Source organism: Halichoerus grypus, chromosome 10, assembly GCF_964656455.1.
Source record: "Halichoerus grypus chromosome 10, mHalGry1.hap1.1, whole genome shotgun sequence".
Lineage (NCBI taxonomy): Eukaryota > Metazoa > Chordata > Mammalia > Carnivora > Phocidae > Halichoerus > Halichoerus grypus.
The window spans coordinates 7,322,871-7,342,030 of NC_135721.1; the positions used below are offsets into that span (position 1 = coordinate 7,322,871).

At 53.0% G+C, this 19,160-nt stretch overlaps 1 protein-coding gene across 1 annotated transcript; it reads left to right on the forward strand.

The window, feature by feature from the left end:
• The first annotated feature begins 7,542 nt into the window (after window positions 1–7,542).
• KLF11 (KLF transcription factor 11) lies at window positions 7,543–16,636 on the forward strand. Its single transcript, XM_036097551.2, has 4 exons — window positions 7,543–7,761; window positions 9,531–9,800; window positions 11,059–12,019; window positions 13,924–16,636. Exons 1-4 carry the CDS (start codon window positions 7,720–7,722, stop codon window positions 14,202–14,204), a joined length of 1,554 nt encoding a protein of 517 aa, XP_035953444.2. The 5' UTR covers window positions 7,543–7,719; the 3' UTR covers window positions 14,205–16,636.
• The last annotated feature ends 2,524 nt before the right edge of the window (window positions 16,637–19,160 follow it).

Sequence of the window (19,160 nt, forward strand, 5' to 3'; positions counted from 1 at the left end):
TGCCCCTACGGCCCTGCCTGTCTCCCAGGGCCCCCTCGCACTCGGACCCAGCCACGCTCCTGGCCCCCCGCCCCGAGCCTCCACGGCCTGCCCTCCAGCCCCCTGGCACGCGTGTACCACTCCCTAATCCACATCTGCACACACGTGCACGCGCGCGTGCTGTCTGGAAAGCCTGCTCCGAGTCATCTCTCACAGCGCATTATTTAAACAATTTTTTGGTAATAATTTTAGATTTATCGAAGAGTTGCCAAGATAGTAGAGAGAGTTCTGGCATACCCTCCACCCAGCTTCCCTAGTGCGAGCATCTTACGGGACCGGGTTCAGCTCATCAAAACTCAGAAATCACCGTCGGGAGAATACTACGGACTAAACCGACTTTATTCGGAGTCCACTAGGCTGGGAGCAGAGCCGGCTCCAGGCAGTGGGCCAGGCAGACGGGCTGGGTGGCCACGGGGATCCGGGGAGATCGCCCTCCCAGGCCAGTGGGCCGTTTCTGCTCTTGTCCAGGACCACACTGGCCTCCAAAGGCTTTCTCCTGGGCTCTTCCCAAGAGAGCAGCCCGGGGGCCTCCGTCCAGGGGGCTGTGTCATATGGGACAGGGCACTGAGTTGGGAATCAGTCTGGAGGTGGGTTCTAGTAGCTTCTTTATGCACCCTCGGACGGTGATTTGGACAAGTTGCTTCTGTGCTCTGGGTCTGTTTCTCTTTCCACGAAACCAGGGGGTTGGACCGTATCCGTGGTTCTCACAGCTTGGTCCCTGCAACAGCGGTGTCGACGACATCTGGGAACTTGTTAGAAACACAAATTCTCAGACCCCCATCTGAGACCTACTGGGCCCAGCAGTGTGTGTTCTAACATTCCCCCCCTCCCCGCCCCTGGGAATTCAGATGCTGCTCAATGTGAGAACTGCTGGCCTGGATCCCCTCGTAGGTCTTTTTCTGAAGCTATTTCACTCGATCGGGCACCCGCTGTGTATGCAATGGGGATACGGTGTGTGTCAGCTCTAAGACGTCGCTTCCGTTCCCTGGATGGCTACCACCCACTTGTCCCTTAGTGCCAGTTCCAAAGCCAGCTCCCGCGGGAAACTCTCCACCAGCTCTGTAGGCGGAGGTAGTCGGGGGTCCTCTGCTCTCTCTGCACCTGTGTGTACTTCATTCCCCTGTCCGTGGATCAGTTTCTCTTGCCAAGTGGGACCTGAAGGCCGGGGGTTGGTCTTCGTCCCCCAGGGGCACGCAGCACCCAGCACACCACAGGGGTCTCCTTCCCAGCACAACAGGCTGTCCTGCCTGGGTGCTCAAGGTCCCCCACCAAGCACCTACCCCCTCAGAAAGCCTCCGGGGGCGCCCATGCTGAGGCTTTCCTTTGGCAAAAGTTGCAGCCTGAGGCCCACATGACCTTTCTTCCGGAGCCTGGGGGCCTGACCCGTAGATGCAAACTGGTTCTCCCTCCTGGAAGGTTTGAAGACATAACACACAGGCTGGCCATCCTCGTGGGTCCAGTGGGGGCCACAGCAGCGCCCCCCGGCCGCCCCGGGCCCACTTACAGGGACTCACAGGTGCTCCTAGCACCTGTTGTGCAGACAGGACAAAGAAGCGCGGGCCTGGAGCCCAGGAGGTGGGCTGTGGTGTCCGCAGCGTCCGCAGTGCCAGGTGCACAGGTGGCTTCAGTCCTCTAGCTCTCGGTCTCTTCATCGTAAAACGGGGCTGAAGCAGAGGACGGAAAAGGTGGAAGAGTTGGTACCCTGCCGAATTCCTGACCCACGTTTGGTACCTGATTAGGGTCTGTGGAGCCGAGCCTCCTTTATAACTCAAGCACATCACACAGGACATCGTTATCATTTCTCTCCTGAGCAAGGCGGTTCCGTGTGGACTCACTAGGCCTCAGTTTCCCCATCTGTAAAAATCTGGATGATGTGTGCCTCGGTTACCCCTACAAGCCCCTCTGCTCTCCCCAGTGCCAGTGCCCCGGCAGGGTTGGGGAGGACAGGGGCCCTAAGGTGTTAGGAGTGGCAGGTGCCCACTGCCAGGCTGGCGGATCCATCACCCAACAGGTGGGAGATCGGTGGGTTGGTGATTCATTAATCCATCCTCTAGTCCGTCAGTGATTAGGGAAGTCGCTTAGTCCACCAGACCACAGTCAACCAGCTAGTCAGTTTGCAGCAGGTTCTGGTCCTCGTGTGGCTTCCAGTCATCGGTGAGCTCAACTCAGGGGGAAAGAGAGCAGCACGGGACCCAGACCCCACGGGGAGCCAGCTTTCCCCCACCCCATGTCAGCTCTGCTGCCCTTCCCCCGGCGGGCTCTGCTTTGCAGCTCTTGGTTCCACAGCTGGGCCCTGGCCAAGGCTGAAACCCTCGAGAGCTGGTAAGGCCTGGGACTGCCAGTCAGTGACCCAAGGGAGGGGTGCTGAGGGTCAGGAGGAGGACTGAGTCTGCTTGCCGTGGGTCCTTGCCTCCCGGCTGTTGCCAGGCCCAGGCCAGAGTGCAGAGGAGTCGGCTCCAGCCTCTGTTTCTGACTTTGAAATCAGCTCCTCCCAGTTCAACATTGAAGGGAGTCCAGCCAGCCCTTGTTGGCTCTCAGAGGTGGAATGGGCCTCTGGAAACATCTAGTCCAGAGAGTCCCAGATTTGGGCATTTCACTGACCACAAAATTTCAGAACAAATTTGGGGGGCTGCCAATGTTTTGTTTTCACAGGTTAGGGCACTCTGTACCCTCTGCTATCACGACCTCTTTCAAAAACACAGGACATTCTGGGGCGCCTGGGTGGCTCAGATGGTTAAGCGTCTGCCTTCGGCTCAGGTCATGATCCCAGTTTCCTGGGATCAAGCCCCACGTCGGGCTCCCTGCTCAGCGGGGGGCCTGCTTCTCCCCCTTCCTCTGCTTCTCCCCCTGCTCATATTCTCTCTCTATCTCTGTGTCTCGAATGAATAAATAAAAAAATCTTTAAAAAAAAAACAACACAGGACATTCTAACGAAAAAAATTAAGAGGATCTAATCTTTGTAATAAATGATAGTCCTTAAATTGTACTTAAATACATGAGGGAAAAAATGCAACAAAACCACGACAACGAACTTGATCATAGTTCAGGACTGATTAGAATCACAGAGCAAAGTCAGAAAACTGAGCTCAAAGATGAGAAAGAGGCCCACCCCAGGTGACCTAGTACCTTAATCCCCGGAGCTGGGACAAGAGCCTAATTCTTGGTCTAGGGTCACTCCAACATTATGACTGGGCCCTCAGTGTGGCAGGCAATCGCCATCACTGTCCCTGGCTGAGTCTGTTCCGGATCCTTCTCATCCCACCAGGGCCCGCTCCCTGGTAGATGGCTCCCACATCACCAAGAAGGCAAAGCATACGTAAACACTTTGGCCTTCTCTCCTCTCCAACCCAGAATCTTCCTGGATCTCCAGCCATTTTCTCTCCTTTCCCATGTTCTCCCACAAGGCAAGCCCTTCCTCCTGCGCAGGGCCAACTTCCCTGTTGTGTGTCCCCCATCCTCCCAACACACACTTCCCCTGCCTCCTTCCCCCTTCCCGTCAGACCCCCACCTCTGTCTTGCATCATTCGCTTTTCTCCACTGGCCCCTTGTCTCCAGCATATAAACATGCTCAACTTTCTGTACTGTCGTTTAAAGTTCCTTCCAGGGTGCCTGGGTGGCTCAGCCGGTTAAACGGCTGCCTTTGGCTCAGGTCATGATCTCAGGGTCCTGGGATCAAGCCCCACGTCGGGCTCCCTGCTCAGTGGGGAGTCTGCTTCTCCCTCTACCCCTCCCCCTGCTTGTGATCTTGCTCTCTGACAAATAAATAAAATCTTTAAAAAAAAATTCCTTCCAAAGTTCACAGAAAAAGAAATCAAGATGGCTTTTAAACACACGAAAAACTCTGAAGGAAACTCCATCAGAGAAATGCATTGTACTATCATGAGTTCTCATTTTTTCCACTTAGCTTGGTAAAGGTCAGAAAATTCAAGGCGGCCCGGCATTAGTGAAGAAATAGGGGACTGGCTTTGCAGTCCCTTGTTGGTGGGATAAATGGGCACGAGTTCATGTTTGGAGGAAAACGTGACAATCTTTCTGAATTTAAGATGCACGTACTCACGTATGAGAGGTGTCCTGGCGGTTGCATTCGTGGTGGCCCCGGGCTGGAAACAGTCCTGATGCAGAAGTCCGCAGAAGATGGGCCAATGCATCATGGCATGTTCTGCCTCGAAGACAAATGAATTCCGATTACGTGTGACTACATGCTAGACCCCAAAGAGAACTGTAGGATTCTCTCGGGACAAGTTTCAATACATGCAGAAGTCTCCTCTGGTGTTGGAAGCCATGATCGGGGTTATCCTGGGGGGGCTCGGGGGGGGGTCCTAGGATGCTGCTACTATTCTGTTTCTTGATCGAGGTGCCAGTGACATCAAGTGTGTGCCTCGTGCAAATTCAGTGAGTGGTACCCTTACGTTTCCACGTTCTCCTGGATCCGTACTGTGCTTCACTGACGTTTACTGAAAGGAAAAAGGACAGAAAAGAAATGCAAGGGCAGTTAACCCAGCAACTCCAGTCGCAGGAGGAGATTCTGTAGGTGTCCTCGAACGTGGGCAGACAATGCTTGGACATCACGTCCTGGCAAGCTGGACACAACCTGAACAGCCCGCTGATTTAACCAGGAGGAAAGTAAGCTCTGACACATTTGTATAATGGACCATTAGTTAGCCCTTAGGAAGCACGAGACTGATCTCTGTGAACGGAGAGGTAACACCCTCTAAGACACGTGGCGAGATCAGCAAGCGAGGTGCAGAAGGTGCACAGGACACTGTCCGCTGGGGAAGAGCACGTGCGCACAGAGACTCGGTCTGCAAAGTCACACGGGAAGGTGGCGGTGGTCTGCTCAGTGGCGGTTGTCCATGTCCACATCCAGTCTGTCCACACTCTGAGGGTCTCAGTGATGTCTCTGAGTGAATGACTTGTAACGGTCTGTAGTTTACAAACATGTCACTATTCCTCTGACTCCACGCGGGACCAGCATCCAGGGTGTGGCGGCAACCACAGCTTCGCATGCATGTGTGAGAAGAAAGGCTTCATGGAGAAGCAGGATCTGGGTAGAGGTGACGGAGAAATAAGGACGGACCAGCAGGAGCAAAGGCCTGTCGGTCTGTCCATCCGTAACACGGGCTAGGCAAGGGAAGGACGGGGCCTTATACTTGAAGAGCCCTGAGCCAGCCTGCTGTCCAAGTTTCCAGGGGTTCCTGCTGCCCAGGGAGCAGGCACAGAGCCTGATGTGGGAGAAGCTCACACACCACACTCACGGCCAGCAGCTGTCATCTCGTATGCGACAGAGACATGGCCAGCCACGTGACTTAGCCACACTGCCACGGCTGGGATTTGGATCCAAGTCCGATTCCCAAACCCTGCACTTAGCATTCTGCTGAGCTGTCCTGCTGTATAGCGGTCAGGGAGGGCTTCACTGAGGAGTCACGCAGTCCTACGGAGCCAAAGTGGAGAAGGGCTGCCGTGTTCCATGTAGAAGGTACACCGTGTGCAAAGCAGGAGAGAATGACGTGACCTGACGTTGTTGGGGGGGGGGGGCGCGGATGCACGCACGGAGTTCTGTATTAGTGCAGTGGAGGGGGGACAGCAAGAGAATAAGGGATTGGGGGAACTGGTCGGCATGATGCAGGAAGCTCTGGCCCAGGCTGGTTATGCAGAGTCATGGACTCTTGCCTAAGGAGCGAGGTTCAGTCCTCTAGCTACTTGGCTTCCAGCTGAGAGTTTGCATACTTGGTACCGTCTCTCCTTCCAGAAGATCATTCTAGCAGTGAGATGAAGGGCGGATGGTAAGCAATGAGGCCGGAGGCAGGGAGACCTGCTGGGAGGCAGTGGAAACAACTCAGGTGACAGAGGACAGTGGCCTGGGCCGGGCACGAGTGGGTGATGAGAAGAAGCTAGCAATCTGAGAGAGAGTCAGGAAGAAGAAGGGCATGAAGTAATTGGCAAAAGGAACCAAGTGCAGGAAAGGGAAGGGTCCAAGTCGACTCTGCTCTCTGGGTGAAGTATCAGGGTATCTGGCGATGCCCTTCCCAGAGATGAGAAATCCAGATTTGGGTAGACTGTGAGTTCAGTCTCAAGGACAGAGAATTAGAGGTGTCTGCAGGATGTCCAAGTTGGGGGGAGCGAGGGGTAGAAGGTGTTTGCCTTTATTCACTCCTTCAACCAATGGGTACAGTGTGCCTGCGGTGAGCCCGGCACCGGGGGTTCGCAGGGACGCACACAAGCTCCCCAACCCAGGGAGGGGAGGCAATGAACAAAGAACCGAAGAAACAGAAAAGTGACAGGCCCTGAAATGTGCCGGAGTGGGCCTGAAGAAGAAATGGAGAGTAGTGGGTCAGCTTACCTCCCCCTACCCAACCGGAGCAGAACTGTGAGGAGGCTCAGCAGCCAGACCCCTGGGCCTCCCCTGCTCCCTTACCAGGAGGCCCTGCATGCTCTTGTGGCCTGTCCCTTGAGCCCAGGGCTTCTCTAGCTCAGAGCACAGCCCCCACACTGCAGGCACGGATCCTCTACTTTCTCCTGCAGTTCGCTTTTAGGGCCAAGGACTCCTCCCGGTGGCCTCTGCACCTCGGCTGCACCCAGCCGTATCACAGCTCGGCAGCTGGGGGCCGTGTGGGCGCATGAAGGGCTGCCCCACGCTGAGCTGCAGGCTGTAGGGGCACACGTCAACACAGCCTGGCCCCTGATCGGCAAGAACTTAGAGCTGCAGAAGGGGGTAAACCACACCCAAGTACAAGGGGGAAGAAAGATGCCAGTGCGTGTCTCTCTCATTCAAGCCAGAGGAGTCCTAGAGGGGGTGACGCTTACACGGGGTTGGGAAGAATGGAGGGTGTCAGCAGGCACGTTTCAGATCTTGGTTCACCCTACGCCCACTTAAAAGAGTGGAAACTGGGGCCCAGAGGTGCCTGGGAAGGGGCGTCAAAGGCGGACCCACGTCTAGAAGCTTGGGTTCTGGGTGCCTGCAGAAAGGAGCCACGGATGCACCTGGAGCCAGCCAGCTTTCAAACTCCTCCCCATCAGGGAGGCACTCCTAGGAGCCAACCGGAGACAAATTAAAAACAAAAACAAAAACAGGCAAGCAAAACCTGGTGGGTTCCCTCTACGGGACGAATTCTCTCCACGGGGGCCTGCACTTGGGCAGGGCGCGGGCGGGACCCCTTTAAGTACGACCCCCCTCCCCAGCCAGTCCTGCCCAGGGACTTCCCCGGCCCCATCTGCACCGCCCTTCCCTCTGGCAGCAGCCGCCGCTGCCGCCGGGACCTTTCCCCTACTTTCCAGGGCCCCCAGGCCCCGCCCCTCACTCAGACCAAAACACGTGCCGCATCCCGCCCTGCCAGATCACGCCGCGGCCAGGCTCCGATCACGCGGCTCCCCGCGGCGCCCATTGGCCGGCGGCGCAAAGACCGGGCGCGGATTGGCTGCCGGGCGTCCGGCCCCGCCCCGGCGGGGCGCGGTGTATTTTGGTTTGCCTTCGCGCCACGCCCCCCCGGCCGCTCCCTCCGCGGCCGCCCCGCCCCTCCCGCACCGCGAGGGCCGCGCCGGGGCAGAGCGGCGCGGGCGGGCGGAGGCTCCCGGCGGCTGCAGGGACTCCGGGTCGCCGCCTCCCGCGGCGCACGTGCGGGTGCAGCCGTGCGCCGAGCTCCGGCCCCGCAGCTGCTTTGTTGCCTCCGGGCCGCCGGCACCATGCACACTCCGGGCTCCGTGGGCCCGGGCGACGCGCGTGCGGTGAGTGGACGCCCATCTGAGCGAGGGGCGAGGCGGGGACGTGCCGCCTGTGCGGGGCCTGGACGCGGAGGAGGGCGGAAAGGCACGGGGCTTTGCCGCGGCCGCACGGTTAGGGGCGCAAGGGGACCCCGGAACTGGGAGGGCCAGGGGACGCGCCCGGCCTCCCGGGGGCGTGTGCCCCGCGCCGCCCTACGCGTAGCTTTGTCTGCTGTTTCCGCAGCGGCCGCCGGCTCCCGGCGCGGGGCTATTTCCAGCCATGACGTCACCAGGCCGTGTGAGGAGGAGGCCGTTGGGCGGGGCGCGGCTGGCGGGAACGCGACATGCGGGCGGCGGGGGTGCGGCAAGCGGGCGGTGGAAAGGGAGGGGGGCGGAGCAAAAGCTGGCGGGAAGGTGGCACGCGGGGGGGCGGGGTAGGGGGTGGGGCAAAAGCTGGCGGGAAGGCCCTGCGGGGAGGGGGCGGGACAAAGCTGGCGGGAAGGCCGCGCGCGGTGGGTGGAGGCAGGGGGTGGGGCAGAGCTGGGAGGAAGGCCTTATGTAGGGGGCGGGGCAAAGCTGGAAAGGTGGGGTGGGGCGGGGCAAAGGGGGTGGGGCGGGGCACAGTTGGCGGGAAGGCGCACGCGGGGGTGGGCGTGGGGGGCGAGGTAGGGCGCTGTTCTTAGCCATGGCCCCTTGGTGTCGGGGCCTGAGGGCCACGGGGAGTTGGTTGGCTGGCTAGACCTAGGACTTTGGTCGTCGAGACTGGAGGACCCCGAGGGCCTGAGAGAGAGGTGTGGGAGCCCTGCGCGCCTCCGGACCTCCCGCCCATGGCGGCAGAGCGAGCAGGGGGCAGCCCCACGCCTGTGACCTCAGGGTTCCGGGGCCCGGGCTGCGGGCGAAGCTGGGCCAGAGTGGCGCTTGCAAAGGCAGCCGCCTTACCAGCGTGCCCTGCGGGGGGGACCTGACGCGACAGAGGGTTTGACGCTCGCTAGGGCAAGCCAAGTGGAAACGTGTATCTTTATAGATGTAAAGGGTCTTTGGGAAGGGATGAGTTGATTCCAGTCACTTCTCTTCCCACCCCCCCCCCCGAAAAAGACCGGTGTGACACACAGGAAGGACATCTGTCTCTTGGGCTGGCTAGATATTTTTAAATTCTTCTTCTTACCTCCTGACTGCGGCAGTAGGGAGTGACTGAGTGTTCCAGAGTCTAAGAACAAGGCTCAGCCAGCGTGGGCTCCCCCTTCCTGGCACCCGTGGAGTTGAGCCACTGGAAAGTTCTGCCCATGGTGATGCCCTGACTTGAGAAGGCTGTGCTGAGTGCTTCAGAGAGTTGCCAGAAATGCATCTGTAGGGACACTCTTCTGCTGGCTTTGCCAGCTCTGAAGAGCCATGTGTCCTCTCAGCCAACTGAAGGCTTAGAGTCGGTGTCCGTTTCTCCTCCTGGCTGGCCAGTGTCACACTGGCCACTTTGGCTCACACCTCCGGGATTAAAGTCTTACTGATCATTACCGAAGGAAACACGAACTTAACTTTTCTTAAGAATCAGTGTTTTCCGTGGAAACTGCTGGCCAGCCAAGTCCAGTCATCTTCATTCTTCAGAACATTGGCTTAAAAGTGAAATTGTCGTCAGTGTTCTGTTGACATATTTTCCTAGAATACAGAGCGCGTTGTGTGTCGAGTATGGTGTGTTACGTGCATCGTGCAGGCGCCTGGTGTACGTACCCACGTGCCCATCAGGGTGGCCCTCTCTTTGTCCCCTGGACTGAGAAGCCATTGTGTTGTGTCGCCTTTAGGTTGACATCATGGACATCTGTGAGTCGATCCTGGAGAGGAAGAGGCATGATAGCGAAAGGTCTACCTGCAGCATCTTAGAGCAGAATGACATCGAAGCAGTTGAGGCTCTTGTTTGCATGAGCTCCTGGGGTCAAAGATCCCAGAAAGGTGACCTATTAAAGATAAGACCCCTCACACCTGTCTCTGACCCTGGGGATGTCACCAGCACTGTGCACGTGGACGCAGCCGCATCTGAGCTACCAAAGGACTTCGACTCTTTATCGACTCTGGTAAGAAGTGGGGAGAAGAGCATTTTTTGTAATGACTAGAGTATGTTAAATAAATGTGCTGAAGAACTTGAGGGTAGATTCATTGGGATGCTGGTAGGCCAAGTGCATAACCTCCTCTTGGGTGGGTCCTAAGGGTGAAAACTTCTCTTACTTCTCGAAAATAGGCTCTTTCCATTAATAGATTATAGCTTGCAGTCACAGGGTTAAAATGTTCATAGGAGGAAACCTACAGATTGATGCGAGAAAGTAAAATGTACTCGCTTCCGTGGGGAATTGCAGGGTGGGGGCTTAGCTTCCCCCAGAGGACCCAGTCTGGAATCAGGGTGCCTGGGTGGCAGCTAGAAGCAGCCTGTCTTTGGCACCAGCCTTCGTTAGCGAGGTTGAAATACTGGCCCCGACCTCCCTGGAGCAACCCGTTTCTTACTTGTGTGAGCTGAGTGCAGCCAAGCACGGTTTTTGTTTTTGTTTTCTTAACTTGCTAGGGCTACAGAAGTGCTGGGAGAGATTACTTCTCAGCTTGGAGAGACTGAGAATGGGCTAACAGATGTGCAAAGTAGAATCTGATGATCTTGGGTTGGAAGCTTGCCCTGGAAGGAGAGTGTGGAAAGCAGACTTGGGAAGAGGGAAGAGAAGGAACTCGTGGGCAGTGGAGAGAATTGTACAAATAATGGGCCAGAAGCACCTCACGGAGCTCCTTGGCATTGAGCTCCCCCACGGGGGGCTGACAGTAAGTGGGAGCTGTTGGGTGCTACGGAGAGGCGTGCTTCAGTCAGGGCCACTGGGTGGAGCGCAGCCTCTGGGAGAGCATCCGGCAGGTGTGCACCTGGCAGCCGTAGGCACCGGCTAAGTGTGTGTTAAATGATTAGCACTGGGATTAAAAAAAAAAAAAATTTGAGAATCAAAAACTATTGTGAAAAGCTCTTATTTTGAATGTAAATTTGCTTTCTCATTTGTGGTCTTAATGCTTAAAGTGCTCGTTTTGGTAGCTGTGCAAGCCCACAGGTGGCACTGACGTTCTTAAAACTAAGCAAATGGGTTGGTTTGGGAGAGCTCAGGAAATGGGGAGAAGCCTGCAAAGTAAAATACTTCATGTAGTATTGAAATTCACTGGGTGCTGTGAATTGTGAGCAGGCTTAGACGAGTCTTTCCTAGATACTTTTTAAAAGGCATTTGGGGCATGGTGATCAAAGTAAGTCCCTTTTAAAATTTAACCACAACAACCTTTTCACACAGGAATTTTTTTTTTTTTTTTTTTAAGTGCATGACTCCTCCTCAGAGCCCTGATCTTGTGGAGCCATCGACAGGGACACTTGTTCCTTCTCAAGTAACTGATTCCAAAGCATGCATGGTCACGGCCATCCACCCAGCCTCCACTGGGGCCGCCAAAGTGCTGAGCAGGAAGGCGGAGAGGGGCCTTCCTGGTTTGAAGCCAGAGCCACTGGAGCCAGCCCCCAGCCCCCCCTGCAGGCCCATGGTGACAAGTGTCATCCGCCACACTGGGGGGAATCCTGCTCCTGGCCACATTCCTACTGCCCAGATTCAAGAATGCCAACTTCCCATTAACAGAGGAGAAGCACAGATTTTGGGACATACTGAAGCTTTGCTGGACACACAACTCACAGATAATCTACTGACCACTAACTCAGTGTCGTGTCAGCCTTGCTTGCACAAGTCTGGTGGCCTGATCCCCATTGACAAAGGCCAGCAGGCAGGGTGGCCTGTTGCAATTCAAACCTGCTTACCAAAGAATTATGAAAGTGACTTGCCAAGGAAAGCCACCCCTCTGATTTCTGTCCCTGTCCCCAGTTCTCCTGTCTTTTGCCAAATGATCCCTGTGACTGGACAGAGTGGCATGTTACCAGCTTTTTTGAAGCCTCCTCCCCAAGTGTCTGCAGGGACTGTCAAACCCATCCTGCCCCATGCTGCTCCCGTGCCCCAGCCTGTGTTCGTGGGACCGCCTGTGCCTCAGGGAGCTGTGATGCTGGTCCTGCCCCAGGCGACCCTCCCCCAGCCTGCCACCTCTTCATCCAGTGTCGTGGCTGTGGGCAACACCAAGTTCTTGCCCCTTGCGCCTGCCCCAGTCTTCATTGCCTCCGGTCAAAACTGTGCCCCTCAGGTAGACTTTTCCCGAAGGAGAAATTATGTTTGCAACTTCCCAGGCTGCCGGAAAACCTACTTCAAAAGTTCCCACCTCAAGGCTCACCTTCGCACCCACACAGGTGAGTACTAAGGCAGGTAGGCCATTAGAACTCCAGAGCCTGTGTTGAAGAAACACACGCTGAGCCTTCCTGGAGTGGGAGGGAAACATGAGAAGCACTGGAAAAGGTGGAAAGTTGGCTGTTTTTCTTTGGTTCCGAAAAGCCTTCATAGTCTTGTAGGGATTGGGATTAACATTAGTACAACCATCATTGGTTTTTCTAGAACATGCCATCTGCTCATCCCAGTAGATAAAATGTAGTATAGTTCTAGGATTGTGGTCCCTTTGATAGATTTTTAGGGTGATGCTCATGTTGCCCTTTTCTCTTTACATTGCAGTAGACTCCTCGGTCTTTGCGTTTTAGAAAATGTGCATTTCACATTCAATAAACATCAATGTAACTTACTTTGGTTCACTATGGGGAGAGGTCTGTAAAGTGTGGAAAAGTTTGAATTCGAAAATACGTGAACTTTAAGGGGATGTAGTTTTCTTAGGTTGGGAATATATAGTTTTGAATTCAGAAGGAGAAGTCATACAAGAAACTATAATGACTTAGTGATACCTTTTATCTCATCAGCCTGGTCCAAGAGAATTTTTGGCAATGTTAGAACTTTCTCTGTCCAGTTAAGGTAGCCACTAGCTGTTTGCTTAAAATGTGGACAGTGTGACTAAGGGAGTAAATTTTTCATTCTCATTGAGTTTACCGTTACATAGCTACATGGGGCTGGTGGCTACCATGTTTAACGGAGGTCTGGTAGAGCTGCTGCTTTAGTAGATTCGGTTAGAATATTTCAGATGTTCTGTGGCACTCTTGTTCTTTGAGTTAGTGTTCTGCTGTTTTGTTTTTAAGGCTCCTATGGTTAAATAGTGTGTTAAACTCACCTTTGAGAGGTTCACACACATACGTGAGTGTAAGCACAGTAACAGGTTGCACGGAGTCTGCAGTGAGGATGTGTTGCATAAACTCTTGATCATGGAACCCCCTTCCACCAAGATGTCTGCTAACGGCCTGTAGGACAGCAGTGAGTTGTGGAATACAATGTAGGAAGGGCTAAACTGGAAGGAGTTACTATTGTATTGTCTTCCAAAATGCATTTCAGATTGGTGGTTATAGCTCATTATAGGTCTAATCATGGTGGCTCCCACTCAACGAATGGAATAGAGTCTAACAGATAGTCACAGATGTATCGAAGCAAGTGGGTGCCTCCAAGGGGTTCTACTTTTTTTTTTTTTTTAAAGAGTTTATGTATTTATTTTGTGGGGGGGAGTGCCTGCATGGGCTCAAGAGCACGCACACAAGTTGGGGGGAGAGGCAGAGGGAGAAGTAGACTCCCCACTGAGCAGGGAGCCCGAGCCAAAGGCAGATGCTTAACCAACTGAGCCACCCAGGTGCCCCTAAGGGGCTCTGCTTTTGAGGGAAGGAATTATTCCTTTCAAGAATCTTCCCCCTACCCAAAGCTATAACAATGAGAGATTATTTTTATTTAAAAATATCTTTTGAGGAGCACCCGGGTGGTGCAGTCTGTTGGGTATCGAGCTCTTGGTTTCGGCTTGGGTCATGATCTTGGGGTTGTGAGATCGAGCCCTGTGCCAGGCTCCACACTCAGAGTCTGCTTGAGACTATGTCTGTCCCTCCCCACTTCACGCTTGTGCACGCTCTCTCTCTTTCTCAAATGGGTAAATCTTAAAAAAAAATCTTTTGAAATGTGAGATTAGTCTGACATCTTTGGGCCCTGACATATATCTTAGGTGTGGCAACAAAAAATGGAGGATTTCCTGACTTTTGAATAACTCAACACCAGAATAACAGGATACTACTTTCTTAGATTTTGATGAACAAAATTTCAAAACGACATGAATTAACCAGCTTGGGTAAGGTGCTGAGTGTTTACGTTTTCTTTGATGTGTGTTTTTCTCCCCTCTTAGGAGAGAAGCCTTTTAACTGTAACTGGGATGGCTGTGATAAAAAATTTGCTCGTTCCGATGAACTCTCTCGCCACCGCAGAACTCACACTGGGGAGAAGAAGTTTGTGTGCCCCGTGTGTGATCGGCGTTTCATGCGCAGTGACCACCTGACAAAGCATGCCCGGCGCCACATGACTACCAAGAAGATCCCTGGCTGGCAGGCAGAGGTTGGCAAACTGAACAGAATCGCCTCAGCAGAGAGACCCGGGAGCCCACTTGTGAGCATGCCGGCCTCTGCATGAGAGGTCAGCCCGGGCCTTGCCCATGGGAATTAAAAAGCATTTTTCAGGAATGGAACTGATGGTTTTCTCTCCCAAAAAAAAAAAAAAATTGTTTTAGGGAGTAGGAGAAAGTAGGGAGCTGGTTCTGATGAAAGTATGTTAACTTTTCCTTTTTGGTTGGGACCCTGTTCAAAATCTTGTAGTTTCAGAAGTTTTTTTGAGGAAATGGAAGAAAATTTGATCATCTGAATCACCAGCATCCAAACCGACATTTCGGCAATAAAGTTTACAAAATCGGGATTTTTACAACCTTTCTATTCATGTTTTGTAGAACTGAGACAGGGTACTAATTTTTATACTGTTTTTTATTAAAGTATTTATATTGTTGGTGTTCAAATCACCAATTTCTAGATAGGTGATTTTACAGCCTTCTTTTCAGTGTTCAACAATGGTTTTCATAATAACTCTACATTTAGTAAATTTGGCACATTATTCAGCCACAAAAAAAAACAAAACAAAAAAACAAAACTGCAAGTCTGTCATCAGGCCTTTTAGATCTAAGAATTTTTTAGAACCAGGACTAGTTGAATAGAGGCTTCTTAAATGGGGCAGGGGGGGTGGGGAGAGAAGAACTTGCATTTAGCTTTTTCATAGCATTTTCAAGAGAAATTCCAGGCAACAATTCCTTTAAGGCTGTAGCCCAAGGAATTAAAATTTTGGTTAAGTAGAACTAGTCATTTACCTGTGTCCATGGTGTGACTTGTAAAGAATGTACCCCAGAGGATATTTAAAATACCTGGTAGATACCCAGTGAACAGTGAGCTGTAGGATCTGAGTGTCTGTGTCTTTGGGGGCCATTGCTCTGCTGAGAGCAACCTAACTCAGTTTCCTGTTTGTACCTCAAACACCAAAAAAAGATAACGTAAGCACTCAAACCCAGCCACTTTGTTAATTGTCTGTTGACTTCTTTTGCTGTGGCCTTATAGTATTTTGTGAGTAGAAGAACTTCTTAGAGAAGAAGAAAAAGTCCTTATTGGTTGGAGGAACTTTCCACCAAAGTACAGTGTATCTGAGGTGAAGTGTACATGCAAACAGCCCAGCTCCAATATTCTGATTCCCCTAATTATTAAATATTAAGAACTACAGGAAATGCAAGTTAGACTTAAGGCAGTAATACTACTGTGCTTTCCTTTCATTCATTTTACTTGAAGGGAGTTGATCGAACTGAATTACTTGGAATGGGGTGTTTTGCAGTGTGCTTAGAAAATAGACCCATGGCACCACTTTGAATCCGTGTGATCTCAGGTCCTAATTCTCCAGAGACAGCGGCGCTGGGGTCCGGGAAGCCACTGAGCTTGCTTGTGCTGGGTGGCGTCGGGAATCCAGGCGACACGATGCATGCAAGGAACATAGGAATGTTGCACTGCTTTGTGAGCCTGGGGATGGGTTTTTTTTTGTGTATGTGTGCCATGTGTATTTAGATTTTTGTCTTTGTCTCTTTGTTACTGGCATTTACTTTTATTAAAATGATGGTATGGTGAAATACTGAATAAATATGATTAGGTTTTGTGTTTGGGTCCTCTAGTCTGATAATCGTCACCTGGTCAGTCACTGGATGTTACTTGATACCCAATAAGTTGCCCTTTGGTATCAACTGCTCAGTGACCTACACGTCCGAGTGCTGGCTGTATGTTTAGGTGGCGTTCATATTTTTGGACCCTTCATAGTTGAGTATTCCTGCAGCTCATGGGACAATACCATTGCAAGAGAACCGTAATTAAATGTATATAGCTCATGCTTCCCCACCACCCAGTCTCTTCTCCCGCTTCCATCTTAAATCAACATAAACATTTCTGACTATGTATATGCCGTTAAGTGGCATTAAATTTGGATATTTTTCTTAATTAACGCAAAATAATGGAAGTCCGACTCATGTTCTGGTGGATGATACAAGGTCTTTGAGTATTGGATTACTTGTCACATTAAAGTTCATTCTCTGAGCAGTGTCGCTTCTAAAGAATACATGGGTTAAAATGCTTTTGATTTATACTTCCATTTCCTGATTAGATTTAGAAATACCTTCTGTAAACGACATTTTTTCTGCCCCCCTCTGTTTGTTGACTGAAAGACTGTCAGTTGGGAGAGTGTCCATCTGAAAAACACTCTCCTGAGAACCAGAAACCCTGGGGTTCTCAGCGTGGAGGCCCCCGGCCGGCGGCTCTGGGCGTCGGGAGCGGAGCGCGCCGCGGCCTCCCCCGGTGCACTTTATTGCTGAGCAATTTTGCTTGATCTTTTTTTGACTTTGAGCCTTTTTAAGTAGTTTCAGTAATAAAATTTAAAATGTTTTGGAATTATGTTTTATGTAACAGACTTGGACTTATTATTTAAATGAATATGTGTGATGTAACTTTTTTCTTTGAATCCTATAAAACTTTTTTGATTTGCAAACTGGACTTGCGTCCTGTGTCACGTAGCTGTGTCAGAACGTACCCATATCTTCTCAGCAGAGTCTACAAAATTTATTGTATCTTGGCCCTACCTAACCCTCCTCTCTGTTTTCTGGGCTTCTGTTCAGCTCCCAGGTGCCCTTTAGATTCCTTGGAGGATCCTTTATGAAAGAAACGTGTGCAGAGGCCGCGTCTGTGTGGGCCCTCTGACGCCGCTCTGGTTCCGACGGTGGGACCGCGGGCTGGGGGACCTGTGACGGGAGGCCGCGTGAGAGGGAGTCTCCTCCCTCCCTCCTTCCCCCTCCAGCCCAGGCTGTACAAGTGTGTCGCCGAGCCGTGGTCTTCACTCCTGCTCTTGGGGTATGTTCTCTCCTGAACCTTCGGCGGGGGCTCTGCACCCACACCTCACTGAAGGAGCTGAGATCTGCGTGAGTTCACGCCTCCGTCGTCATGCTTGTGTGTCAGCAGCCTTGGACAGAGCTGGTCACCCCCCACAGGCCACACTGGTCCTGCACTATCTGCTCTTTGCTGGGGCCCCTCCTCTCCGACCCTTTTTCTACTCCCCTCACAACCACGGGGATCGTTTCCAGTCTCGGGCCTTAGAAATAACCTCCGTACTGTGGAGACTCCGTGTGTGTATCTGTCCTTTGCACCTCTAACCTGAGCATCGGAGTCCCCCTTCCAGCTGTCTACTTGACGTGTGTCCAGTCGGCATCTCACACTTAACCAAGCTCGTCATCTCTCCCATGCTCACTTTTCTCACGGTTAAGCCCACTGTCTTGAAAAAGAACAGGGAGTCCATCCTTCCAGCCTTCAGGTGTAAAACCTCGGAGTCACCTGCACTCCTTTCTCACCTCACACGCGATTGTCGCAGTCCCGCTGACTCCCCGCCTTCCGAAGCTGGGCCCCCTGGGATGTGATTCAATAGGCCACACTGCTCCTGGTCGTGTGTGCGTGCAGGCGACGGGCTGGGGGTGAGGGGTCGGTAAATAAATGATCATAATGCGCTTTGCATTCAGCAGTCCACCCAGGAAAGTCTCTCCGACTCCGAACACCTTTGTTTCTAGGGGACAGCCACAAGCGTGGTGCCTTGAGCTGTGTGAATTTGTACTCGCTGCCCTTCCTCTCTTGTCCCCAGGGTTCTAACTGCTGCCTGGCTGTAACATCCACTGTCCCTGTGCTTTCCACCTGCCTCCTTGTTGAGGGACTTCCACAGTGAGGAACTTGAGACATTTTCCTGATGGCCGGGCCCCCTCCTGGGAGAAAGCCCAGGCACCAGGACTCCCCACCCTCGAGGGGGGAGACACAGTCCCCTCTAAGTTAGGAGGGTTGGCTCCCAAAGGCCCCTCACCGCTCCCTAAGAAGCTTAGTGCCTTCCAGAATTGTCCTGAGCTGGCTCTGCAGACAGGCTGCTTCTCCCCAGGATGTCTTGCTGATCTCAGAGGACAAAGTGGCCAACAAACAAGATGATAAAGAAGAAACAAGACGCCACAAGTCAAGTGCTGGGAGATGCACGCGTAGTGAGGTGACAATCATACTGTGATGGTGCTCGCGCTTGCTCAGCTCTCAGCAGGCCGTTCTGATGGCAGCCTCTGGGGGGCCTTCCCAGGGCACCCCTTTTCTGGGCTCCTTCAAGACTAGAGGTTTGGTCTTTAAGACTAAAACTTGTCATATTTCATTGGATTTTATTGCAAATCTAATTTACCTGCTAAAACGTAAGGTCCCGCATGCCAGAGGTCATATCGCATCCACCTGCCCCCCATCCATCCTCCCATCCACCCCCCCACCCATCCGTCTCCTCCCCATCCATCCATTCAAACCCCATCCATCCATTTATCCACCATCCAACAGCACGTAACAAAGTCCTGTCATGTTGGAGCAGAAACCCAGAGATGAGTCATTCTAGTTTCTGCCCCCAAGGAGCTCGTAGCCCTGCAGGTAAGACGTGAAAACACATGAACATATTGAGCCGAAAACAGGTAAAAGAAGATAGAGGGCCAGGGAGCACCGTGCAGTGAGTGGCTGATCGCTGTGCCACTGGAAGAGTCTTCTGGAGGAACATCTGAACTGAAGGTGGAGGGAAGGTTTTCCAGGCCCTGGACCAGAACAGCAGCCCGCGCAGGACAATGATGCTGACGTCCCCCCCCCCGCCCCTCCCAGGCTGTAGGTGCCAGAGGTGGGGTGTGAGGGCCCCGGTGGGAGCGGAGGGGGCGATGCTGGGGAGGCGGCCTCGTGTCTTCCCTCAGGGCTGGGCAAGCATCGCAGAGGGAGCCCCAGGGCGGGAGTAGGGAAGCGGCCCACACCCGCTGCGGACTCACCTGGATTCTGGGGAGGGATGTGGGGAAGATGTGGGTCTGTGCCCCTTCTCCCCCTTTCCTGAACCTCCCTTTCATGCCAACAGCCTAGCGCCTCTCCTGGCTGAATTCACTGCCCAGCCTTATTTCACGGACCTTGTCACGGTAATCACACCTTGTCCCCCTCCATGGACTGTGGGTTCCCTGAGGACAGGGATGGCAGCCCTTCCTCGTGG